We start from the raw sequence: 12,661 nt of genomic DNA on the forward strand, positions 1-12,661 counted from the left end.
CCAGATTCAGAGAGTAAAAGTCCTTCCACACATCTGTGCCAACCATTCATTTAAACCAGCTGATTCTGATTCTACAGTAGCACAACTCTTCAGCTAGGCAGAGCAGCTAATTAGTGAGATCACCTGTGTTAAGTCCACAGGTAGAACCAATACATGGTTGGATTTTTACTCTCTGAAGCTGGACTTTTCCACCTCTGCCTTGAACTCTCCTCAATGCTGCACCACTGCTGCTGGACGGGCCATAACTGTATTCTATTGTCTCTCAGTGTGCGAGTGTCCTCTGCTGCCTGTGGTGCTGCTGGTCATTCTTGGTGCTCTCTTCCAGCCTTGCTGTCCTGTGGTCCTGGAGCCCTACGCTGTTGTGAAGACTGCCTTGGCTGCGCCGGATGTCTGTTGGGTTTGTGCTGCTGGGACCTGGGCCCTTGATTATTGAAACGTTGGCCAATAGGTGACATGTAATTGAATTACATGCAAACATTTTATATTTATTTGATTCCACTCTACAAGTCAAGTTACATTAGGAATCAAATCTCCTGAATAATCCAGTAGATTAAAGCAGTTCAGCAACCTACTGTATGATGAATTCAGGTTCAGGGGTTTAATATAGAGTATAACTATAGCTGCTGATATGGAACAGTGTTTCACTAGCTGCTTGGCCTTAGTTTCATATACTGTAGCCCCCCAACGCAAAGTCCATGCACCACGAACCTACAGTATGTACTGTACATGACCTAGGCCTTTGCATCCTAGTTGGCCTTTGCATCCTAGATTCCCAATGGCAGAAATCAACGGCTGTTTTTTGTTAAGAAATGTCCGTTGTGTTTGCAATTCCAGAGAAGGTGTTTGCAGCTGAATTAAACAGTGGACAGTGGTGTGTTTGTAGATCTGTTCTCCCTCTCTGCACGGGATCTGAGCAGCTATGAGGTCCACCAGTCTGTCATGTCTGGTGATATACAACCCTTTAAGAGAGCTACAGCTGTTCATGATGTGGGCTACTGACCCCAGATGCTGGGGGGGGGGGGGTCATGCAGCATGCAAAGGGGTGAATGGTTGGAGGGAAACCACAGCGCTAGGTTGTACTTTGTGGGGAGAACCTGAAGGCGGGCTTTTACACAGAAGGTAAGGATCTCTTCTCCGATGGTGCCATTACTGTAGATGGTGTGGGACACGGAGTGGTCTGCGCAGGGCAGTTTTGCCAACTTTCCCTGGAGTTTTAAATGGGACCAGTACTCCATGCTTTGCACCAACACACTCACACACTGACATACACATACATACGCACATGCCTTCACCCTCCCGAATACACACAAACACACCTGAACTCACACTCACCTGTGCACACATATACACCCACACACATACAGTACACACCGCATGTCAGGGATGGACTGAGACTAAAATGTCCTGAACATTCTTTCATGTGGGCCCACTACTCCATGCACACACACACACACACACACACACACACACAGACACACATACACACACACAAACACACACATTCATTGCTGTCTCACATACTTTGCCAGTCAAGGTCGCCTACCACATTCAGATGGTCACATTTTACAAAAACTAAATTTACTGCAAGGCGGTACAAAATATGATCCCGGCTCAGTCCTGCACATTCTCTCCGCATGCAGGCTAGCAGGCGCGTACACACACACACACACACACACACATACACACATATACAGTAGGCTATATCCCATTACCCCCACCACACACACTCACTTGTGAACACAAAAGCAAGCGCACACATGCACACACTCATTTACTCATTGCTGTAGGGGATGGAGTAGGAGATAATTGGAAACAAATTGACAAGCATACAGAATCATTTGAACTATGCCCATTGATCACGCCTCTTGTGCAGTAGAAATAAAGTGCAGACTCCCCAGACTAATGTTCAATATTAAAAGATTGAGCTTAGCATAGTGATAGCCAGACTAGTGAATCACTGCAGCGCCTCCAGAATGTGTTGTTAACCTATACTAATTATTTTGTAGCCTGAATTCCTTGATTACGATGAGGTCTGTGGAGAGGCCTCCACTGTGCATATAGCCTTAATCTTAAGGTAAATAGCGACGCTTAGTGGTGAGAAAATATCAGGTGAGAAGAGAGGAATAGAGATTTAGAAGCGAAAGTATAAACAACAGAACGATCGGATTACCAGGAAGGAATACCTGGAAGGAAGACGAAGGCTGCTCAACAAGTAAAGCTTTTGATATAGCCTAGGCTATGAAACATGGCCATTATCAGTTTATCTGCGAAGTGAGGCTACTAACGAACCTAAAATGTAGGCCAACACATTTTCTTCTTATCGGGACATGGGTATCTTATAGTGATGCGCGGGTGGGCTTTTTTTAAAACCCGCCCCAACCCGACTTTTCAGGAGATCCAAACCGCCCCGCCCAATCCGCAAAAATATGTTCGAATTGTGACCCAAATCCGACCCGACCCGCGGAAAGGAAAAAACGCATTTAACGTCTTTCCTAGCCTAATTAGCCCACATGAGGACAACAGCGGGTTACAATGATCGGTCATTTTGACAATCTGCGCTCCTCCACACCATTCATAATCTGCAGCCTAGACATAGCTAGTGTTAAATCTCATCTTCATAACAAGTTTCCATTCATATTTCCCCTTGCAACTTCATAGGCTAGCCTACTTTTGCGTTTAACACTGCCAAGCATTTAACAAGCACAGCTGTGTATTCGTGTAGCCTATGACAGAAGCGAGGTGTTCTCGCATTGTGCACAACCTTCGATATCCCAGACCATTAGGCTCCATGTCCATAAAGTAGCGAATGCGCGATTGACTTTTTCAGTCAGTCACGCATGGCGCAATTGGGTGCTGAATTTAGGAGAAATTATGTTTTGCGCTCGACCACACCTCCTGTATTGCAGGCGCATCGCCACCTAATATGTCGGAAGTTAACAAGTGAGAAATGTGCATTTTTACTTTTTTGACCCGACCCACCCGCAATATTTAGAAAAAACTATTAGGCCTACCCAAATCCGCCCGACCCGCGGGTAAACCCGCGGATATCCGCGGGTAATGGGCTGAACCGCGCATCACTAGTATCTTAGTATTTCCAATGGCGCAGAACAAGACGAACTAAAGGTGGGTGATGAGCTTCTTTTATGGATAAATCAACCGCAGTGTTGCTCTAACGCGTTTCAAAAGAGAGCATTTGATAAATGAGTTAGGATTTAACATTGACAACTTTTGTGTTTCATGACCTTGGCGTTCAGTCTTTATCATGTGCGCGTTCCACAGTAGCCTGTTTGCATACTGTATGAGGAAACCATTTAGCGCACAGGCCTCCTCCATTTTAGGATGAATAGGCTCATACGTAGGTAAAGAGTTTTTTTTTTTTTTTGCTAGAGTCACTAGATGCGTCATAGCCTAGCCTACTGTATGTGGCAACTAAGTGTTCTGTGTGGATGTGCATGTTAGATTGAATTAGATGACACGTCATTGTAGTTATACGCAATATAAGTAGGCCTACATGTAGCCTACAGAGACAACTAAAAGCAGCGTCTAACCAGAAGTGCAAAAAAAGGCCTATAAACAGGCTATAGACAGATGTATAAGTATGGCTAAGTACAGTAATGATATACAGTAGGCCTACACTAATAGGCCTATGTAACCGGGTAGACTTCTGCGTTGTGTTGATTTTTAGTAAATGACCCAAAGCGATCGCGGGATACCGTTGAAGTTTTATTCTGCACACATGCACAGCAAACATACAGTACACACAGGTGATCTCGGTTTCCCCAGTAGCTCCTCTTTCCATAAGGAATTTTAACAGGCGGTAAAATATATAGTAAAATAAGAATAAAACAGGACATACCTGCACACATGCACAGCAAACATACAGTACACACAGGTGATCTCGGTTTCCCCAGTAGCTCCTGGAAAAGTTCATAGAACTATTGTAATCGCTAATACTGTATGCTATATTAGCTACCTAGGCTACAGTAGCTACTATACACCACTGTATTGCTAATTATGACTCGTGGCTAGACAGTGTACAGGTAAACAATGCATTTAAAAGGTAAATTCCCAAAAATAACAAAAATATATTATGCATAAACTGAATACAAACAATATAACGTGAAGCAATCTTATGGATGACTATGTTTGATATGAATATTTATTAGATTGCTTATGAGATTGCAATCACTCAACCTACCTCTTTCCATAAGGAATTTTAACAGGAAAGAGGAAGGGGGGAGACAAAGGATTAAGGCAAAGGGGGGAGAGGAGGGGCTACCAAAGACCCTCACTACCAGTGTGGAGAAATATCAAACCATTATAGCTGTATAGTAACTATCTACACTAGATCTGTTGTGCAATTATTCAAATATAATAAGTATATACTATAACCTGTTACACCTAGTAGCATTACAAGAGCAGTATACAAATGGGTATGTGCTGTATGATCAAAACAGATTATGTACAGTTGACTATGGAGTAGTCTACAGTAAGGATTAGCAGTATTATCAGTGACATTAACCAGCAGTATAAATACAGCATGTCCATGTATGTTTGATATGAACAACACTATAGACATACTGTACAGCTGACTATAGCTTGGTGGTTTTCTCTGATACATTCAGTAGGTAGGCCTACTGATAGAAACCAAGTAATCCCTCTCTTAGGACATGAACCACTGAAGGACCCTTTCTGAGAGTCCAACACAGTATTCTATTTTCTTTGTCTTGTTTTTCTGTCAAGTTGTTAAAACGTGCAGCAGATAGCAGATAGGTCTATATGATTGAATGGACATTATTGTTTATTTGCTATTCTCCTGTATTTTCATTGTTTATTTCATTAGGCTATTGATTGAATTGACATTGTTGTCTATTTTTGCTACTCTCCCTAATGTAGTCTGACCAACTTTAAAAATGTCACTGTTGTACTGCTTTTATTTCGCTTTGGACAAAAGCGTCTGCCAAATCCCATAACCATAACAAGCAACGGGAGTATGAGTATGTGAGAATGTAAACATACTATAGCATACAGTAGTTGAACTGTAAAAGTTACTCCTATTTTCCTGGGTGGAGTATAGTAAGGATTAGCAGTACAGTAGTATTATAAGAGCAGCAGTGCGGAGGGGGTGTTACAGTAGGCTATATAGTATATGTCATATTTAATGTAGGATGCGGTTGGACTGTTACCATAGACACCATGTGGTCTGTGACTTGTTGTCGTACTTGTCGCTGTTGTTCAAGACAGCTGTGCATAATAACACGTCGACCCTGATGAGCATAATAACACGTCGACCCTACTGCCTGCTATTCATATGTGATGTAGAATAGAATAGAATAGAATATATACTTTTTTGATCCCGTGAGGGAAATTTGTTTCTCTGCATTTAACCCAATTTAACAGAATTAGTGAACACACACAGCACACAGTGAAGTGAATCACACATTAACCCGGAGCAGTGAGCTGCCTGCCCAACCAGCGGCACTCGGGGAGCAGTGAGGGGTTAGGTGCCTTGCTCAAGGGCACTTCAGCCGTGGACTGGTCAGGGATTGAACAAGTCCGAAGCCCTAACCAGTATAGGCCACGGCTGCCCCAATGTGTGCTGTCTTTAGGGGTTTTTGTTATTTGTGTTGTAGGTTGTCATGACGAGATTCATTTGAATGACATGAGTGGCTGAAACATGGAAAAACAACACAACACAAAACAGGACGACAGTCTAAAGGGGCAAAGGTACGCTGCTTAGCACATAATATAAATTATGTTTCTTGAAGAAGTTGCAAATCAGTTATTTGTTAAACATCTTTCTAATAGTTTAAAGCAAAGCAAATTATTGATGATTACTTAATTGGTAATTGGATGAAAGCATTGCCAGATGTTCTTCACTACATTAGCATGGTGCTATCTGTGCTACCTACAGTATCTACTGTATCTGTGTGCATGCATTTAGATGTAGGTATTTGTACTATAAAGGGTATCCCAGCTCTATGGGACACAGCATATTTTTGTCACAGACTTTATTTTTACACCACAGCTCACTCCATCATGAGAGGCTTCCATCACCTGTGCCCACTTGTGTGTCCATGAAGAGTGACAAGTCAGAGACTCGTGGCATACACTTCCAGCATGATGATATGACAGATGGATCAAGGCAAGTCCTTAAAACAGACCAGGAATCAGATGCATGCTTTATTTCCCCAGGGAAAGACTCAGTTATTGGATGGGATCTCCATCATGTATGGCTCTTTGTGCTTCTATTTAGATCAGGGGTCAGGAACCTTTTTGGCCATAAATATCAAGTATGTGTTTTCCCTTTTCCCCCTTTAGGCGCCAGAGGTTTTTTCCTAAAACGTTCAATTTTTACATAATCATTTCAAAAGGCTTTAACTTAAAAGTGATAAGAGATAGAGACTTTCTGTAAATTATAGAAATATTAAGGATGGCCCAAAGTTTATGTAGGGCTTAAATGTATCCAACTATCATGATTTGAACGATCATATTTCATGATTTTTTTATATTATTTAAAAAATATTAATATTATTATTAATAATATTTTTGCTGACAGACATACACATCACAAGGACATGAAAACACAAAAAGAACAAACATTGTATTATACGGAATGGTCAGGGAAATAGTAAATCATCATAGGCTACTAGCAAGATGACGGGAATGATGATGATGCTGCGAATTTATGTTTTGCCATAGAGATAATGAATCCCTATTCATCCAGGTGACACTTCTTGTAGTGTTTCATGGTGTGGTACCTCTTATTGCAGGGCACAACACAAAGGCCCACCACACACTGCCTACACCTGTATTTTGTCTGACTATGGCCTTTAGATCTGCCATTTTGTGTTTTTTTTTTCTGTGAGTTTTTTTTTGTTTTCTTTTCTTTAGTTGACAGACATACACATCACAAGGACATGAACACACAAAAAGAACACACATTGTGCCATACTAAATGGTCAGGGAAATAGTAAATCAATAGTGTAAATAATAAATAAAACATGGCAAGATATGTGATTCTGTGGCAGGCTTTTTGCTGTAAAGATAATGAATCCCTATTCATCCAGGTGACACTTCTTGTAGTGTTTCATGGTACTTCTCATTGCAAGGCATAACATAAAAACCCACTCCACACTGCCTACACCTGTAGCCTATTTTGTCTGACGGCAGCTTTTACATCTGCCACGCACTCCGGCCGAGTGGAGAGAACTCGCATGGCTCCGTCCATTGTCATTCTCGTTACGACTCCCCACACTGCCTCTACGTTTCTCCTAGCTCTCCTATGGACATGTCGACCTCGTCTAACACATCTATTGATATTAGACAATGGCTCCACTACGTTACCGTCCTCGCGATTATGGAGAGGCACACTGTCACTGTCGAGGGAGCATATGACTAGCGCGATTAAAAACACAGTGCCCCGACGCCACTTTCGTTCTCCACACACAACTAACACATCTGATGAGGGTCCGCTAACTGTTTCATGATAGGCCTACTTCTCATTGCAAGGCATAACATAAAAACCCACCCCACCTGTAGCCTATTTTGTCTGATGACAGCCTGTAGGTCTGCCATCTGCGCCTCCCGAGTGGAGTGAATCAGCATGGCTCTGTCCATTCTGATTCTCGTTCCGACTCCCCACACTGCTGCTACGTTGCCCCACAGCTGTCCTATGGACACTTCGACCTCCATAGAGCTCCACAGTCCCGCCCACAGCCTTGTCCGGAAGTAAAAATCCAATACAATTTCTCCATTGACAACTGGAGAATAAGCCATAAAATCGTAACCGTCCATGGTAGACTTAAAACCAGCTACGATGTCACTAAGCGATTATACTGGCTCATATAGATGTCAAAAGTTACAGGCATCAACCTTGTTTTTGAGAAAACAATGTTTTATTCACGATTTAACGAGAGAGTACTACACTACCCAACACCCTACCGTGTAAAACTGGTGAAAGCAGAGCCTTTGATTGGTAGAGATCGGCGTTGCCATGGCAATCCCAAACAAACTGTACTCAACTTTTCCCGCGCCTATCGTCCGGCTAGCGTCTCGCTGGAACTTCAAAACGTAAAATGGCTGCAGGGCTGTCAGGACCGATGTGTGGTCTTACGAAAAAGAACAGTTTTCTCATCTTGAAGGTTGAATTTACTCAATGGAAACGGTAGGAAGTAATCATCTTCTTTTCTCAGATTAACATGGAACCATGTTAAACTATCGTTAGGCTGGAAATGTTGGAAATGTGTGTACGTTTGCAAAGCATCATGGGATTTGAGTTCTCTAACTAGGAATTTAAGATATGTACAGTCTTGTACCTTTCGCTTTTTTTACATTTTCTGTTCATTTTTTCACTCGAAATTACAAGTTATATGCTTATGAGTCACATCGTAGCTGGTTAGCCTAAGGCATGGTCTAAAACTCTTTATATCCGGATTTTTCCAGAAGTCAATGGGAGAAATGAATGAGAAATTTTCTTCCGGACAAGCACCTCTCTCGGAGAAGGGGCGGGACTGTGGAGCTCTATACCAACATACCCATTAGTATTGGACAAAGCTCCATCACGTTACCGTGCTCGCAATTATGGAGAAGCATGACGTAATTCTGAGTCGGGGACGTAGTATAACATGTCTGCCAACTAGTGGCAGGGAGTTTGAACGAAATTTGACACCCTATTTGACCAACTCGGCCGTTTTATCCGGTACCGCATCTTGTTGAGTTAACTCGACGGTGGCGCTTAGAGGGTTAAGAGCCGTCCAATAGTCTATTTGATGTGTTTACTATACTCCACTACTGACACTATGGCTGACTGCAAAAGTTGTGCAGCAAGAAGGTCAAAACATTAAGGTTTGGGAGAGATTTGGGCAGGTCGTCCTATCTGATGACACTGCCACAGACTGTATTATCTGCTTTGACTGTGAGGCATCGTACAAGTATGATAGACAAAAGACAGGTATATCAAACCTGATTGGGCATTCATGCCGTGGGTCGGTTCCACAGTAGCCTAACAAGCCTGTCACACAAACGCCATCAAATCTGCCATTTCTGAAATATAAGGTGCTACTGACAGCAGCATCTAAACTAGTGGACTTCTGGTGCTCTGTATGGTGGATTCCATTATCTGTTGACGTAGTGCAGCCAAACAGATAACCTAAATCAAACAGGATAGTCTACAGCATACAGATGTTATGCATCTTATAATGTTAATTCCAATTTCCTTTCAGTTGACAGATTTCTGGTTCAATTAATCCAAATCTAAATCAATCTATGCTGAAGCATAGTCTGCAAATTCTTATTTTTCAAGTTAATGAGAAAACACTCTCTACCTCAATAGTATGGACTACAACAGATATACATGGCCGTTGACTTGGTTCACGTCGGGTCGGAACGTTAATTAGCAAATATTTTTAATGTTTCTATTCACTCATGCACATTGTTTGAGCATTTTAATAGTACGGGCACTGAGAGAATTTCAAGAGTTTGCAGTTAACATGCTGTTATAGGATAACTAGTGCCGCATGTGGTGTTATATTTAGTAAAGTAATAGCTGTCCTGGGGTTTTACATTGGACTGACACAGACAGTGTCCTCTCAACCAGACACAAGACTATTTCTTTAGGGACAATAACAATTACAAATGCTACGTAGTGGTAGATATATGCTAAATGTACAGTATGTGCTCTCTTCATAATGGGTTTGACCAAGTTTGGTTTTGATAGATGAAGGCCTTATTGGCCAGCATTTCAGAATGTTTTACCACAGAGTCGGGGATGCCATAGACTCCAATGACACAAGAACTGTGGGGATCTCCTTTGCCAACAAAGACTGCATGCACAACTAATGGAAGTCTGTTTGTGTTTTTTTTCCCTTAAATACTCAGTGGTCAAATGGAAAAATGCAAACCAGATGCTGTCAGTGACCACTTCACCCAGGGGGACCTCAAGCACATATTCCAGGTTTGTATGCTGCTATATCATGCTGCACTGATAAACACGTTTTTGATGTTACAATACAGAATAATAATATGGTCTTATTCAAAACCTGGGTATTGTAATGTAAAGCTAACCGCAATATTTGTATACCAGTTGCTTGAGGAGAAGATAATTGCCTTTGTGAAGAATGAGCTAAAGAGATTCAAGAAGATTGTGAGTCCAGATTACCGAGAAAACTTTAATGATAAAGAGCAGGATGAGAGTGATGCCAGAGAAGGGGCTCTCAAGATGGCACTGCATTTCCTGAGGAACATGAAGCAGAAACATATCGCTGACAAACTGCAAGAAAGTAAGAAATTTTACTTTATTTGCAATTACAATGGTTGTCACCAAGAAGCTACATTATAAACAGAACCTTGCTGCAGTGAGTGATGAAATGGATGTCTTTGCTGTTGATGGCTTGATTAACACAATTATATTATTGTATTTTTGTGAATTAGATGAACAGGATGTAGTTTGTCAAACTGAGCTGAAGAGAAATATCAAGATTAAGTACCAGAGTGTGTTTGAAGGAATACCCAAGCAAGGCAGCTCTGCTCTGCTAGAAAAGATCTACACAGAGGTCTTCATCACAGAGGGAGGAAGTGGGAAAGTAAATGAGGAGCATGAAGTCAGGCAGATTGAGTCTATCTCCAAGAGACCTGCTGGACAGGAGACACCAATCAAATGTAGAGACATCTTTAAGCCCTTACCTGGCCAAGACAAACCAATCAGAAGTGTCATCACAAAGGGAGTAGCTGGAATTGGCAAAACTGTCTCAGTTCAGAAGTACATCCTGGACTGGGCTGAAGGAAAAGAAAACCAGGATGTCCACTTCATATTTCCACTGCCTTTTCGGGAGCTCAACAGCATGAAAGAAAATCAGCTCTCTTTGATGGATCTTCTCCAAACCTTTTTCTCAGAAAAAGCAGTTAACTTTTCTCAGCCAGGAGAAGTACAAAGTGTTGTTCATCTTTGATGGTCTGGATGAATGCAGACTCCAACTAGACTTTCAGAAAAATGACATTTTGACTGAAGTGACAACAATCACTTCATTGGATGTTCTGCTGACAAATCTCATCAAGGGTAATCTGCTTCCCTTTGCCCTCCTCTGGATCACGTCTCGACCAGCAGCAGCCAATCAAATTCCTCCGCAGAATGTTGACCGGGTCACAGAAGTACAAGGATTCAGTGACCCTCAAAAGGAGGAGTATTTCAGGAAGAGAATATGTGATCAGACTCTTGCCAACAAAGTTATCTCTCACATTAAATCATCAAAAAGCCTCCACATTATGTGCCACATACCTGTGTTTTGCTGGATTGCTGTTACTGTGCTTGAAATTGTTCTCAAAAATGAAAGCGGAAAGCATGTTCCAAAGACTTTGACAGAGATGTACACATATTTCCTTGTTTTTCAAACCAAGCAGAGGAGTCTAAAGTTTGATGGAGTATATGACACAGATACGCAGTGGAACCGAGCTAGTCTCCTTGCTCTTGGAAAGTTGGCCTACAACCAGCTGGAGCAAGGCAACCTGATCTTTTATGAAGACGACCTGAGAGAGAGTGGTATTGATGTCAGAGAGGCAGCAGTACACTGTGGCATTTGCACCCAGATCTTTCGAGAAGAGTCAGGCCTTCATCAGGAAAAGTTGTACTGTTTTGTTCATCTGAGCATCCAGGAGTATCTTGCAGCTTTGTATGTGATCCTGATGTTTGTAACTGAAGGAAGAGATCTCATGTCCCCACAGGAAGCCCCCAGAACAGTCCACAGCCCAGAGCACATAGCCATGACCACCTTACAGAAGAGTGCTGTTTACAAAGCCATGAAACATAAAGATGGACGCTTTGATCTTTTTCTCCGTTTCCTGCTTGGACTCTCTCTGGAATCCAATCAGAGACTCTTGCGTGGCCTAATAAAGAAAGTACAAGATGAAAGCAATGAGGAAATAAGCAGCTACATTAAGACAAAGATCAGGGAGATGCCATCATCAGATAGAGTTATCAACCTATTCCACTGTCTGAATGAAGTCAACGATCACTCCTTAGTGGAAGAGGTCCAGAGCTTCCTGAGTGCAGGGACACTTTCTTTAGCCAAACTCTCATCCACTCAGTGGTCAGCTCTCGTGTTTGTGCTTCTGACATCAGAAGAAAAGCTTGATGTGTTTGACTTGAAGAAGTACATTAGGTCTGATGAATGTCTTTTAAGGCTGCAGCCAGTAGTGGAGGAATCCCAAAAAGCCCTGTGAGTAGAATGACGATATGTTGTTTTGGATGAAAATGAGGAAGTATTCACATTTAAGATAATGTTAGATATGATTGTGAAGCACGACTTTACATATGTACTTAGTCAAAGTCCTTTCCAGAGAGTTAACTAACTGGTGGAATGTTTTCCCCTTAAGGCTCAACAGTTGTGGGCTCACTGAGAGGAGCTGTGCAGGTCTGGCATCTGTCCTCAGCAAAGCATCTTCAAAACTGAAAAATCTAGACCTCAATGACAACAGTATTGGAGATATTGGCATCCAAGAATTGTGTAGTGGACTGGGTAACCCAAACTGTGCACTGGAGACACTCAGGTAAGACATTTCAGTATTCCCCAATAAGACATGTCAGTATTCCTTAGGCTACCGTTACACGGAAACGATCTGAACCAAAAACGCAAAAGTGGCGTTTCGTTTTCACTTTTAATTCCGT

At 42.1% G+C, this 12,661-nt stretch overlaps 1 protein-coding gene across 1 annotated transcript in view; it reads left to right on the forward strand.

Annotated features, from left to right (window-relative positions):
- The first annotated feature begins 9,886 nt into the window (after positions 1–9,886).
- Positions 9,887–12,661, forward strand: part of LOC134059631 (ribonuclease inhibitor-like) — a 7,037-nt gene continuing 4,262 nt past the window's right edge. Inside the window, exons 1-3 of the mRNA XM_062516073.1 lie at positions 9,887–9,955; positions 10,085–10,280; positions 12,116–12,212. Of these exons, the coding sequence (XP_062372057.1) occupies positions 9,887–9,955; positions 10,085–10,280; positions 12,116–12,212 (362 nt within the window). The remainder of the gene's footprint in view (positions 9,956–10,084; positions 10,281–12,115; positions 12,213–12,661) is intronic.

This window comes from Sardina pilchardus, chromosome 16, assembly GCF_963854185.1.
Source record: "Sardina pilchardus chromosome 16, fSarPil1.1, whole genome shotgun sequence".
Taxonomy (NCBI): Eukaryota; Metazoa; Chordata; class Actinopteri; order Clupeiformes; family Clupeidae; genus Sardina; species Sardina pilchardus.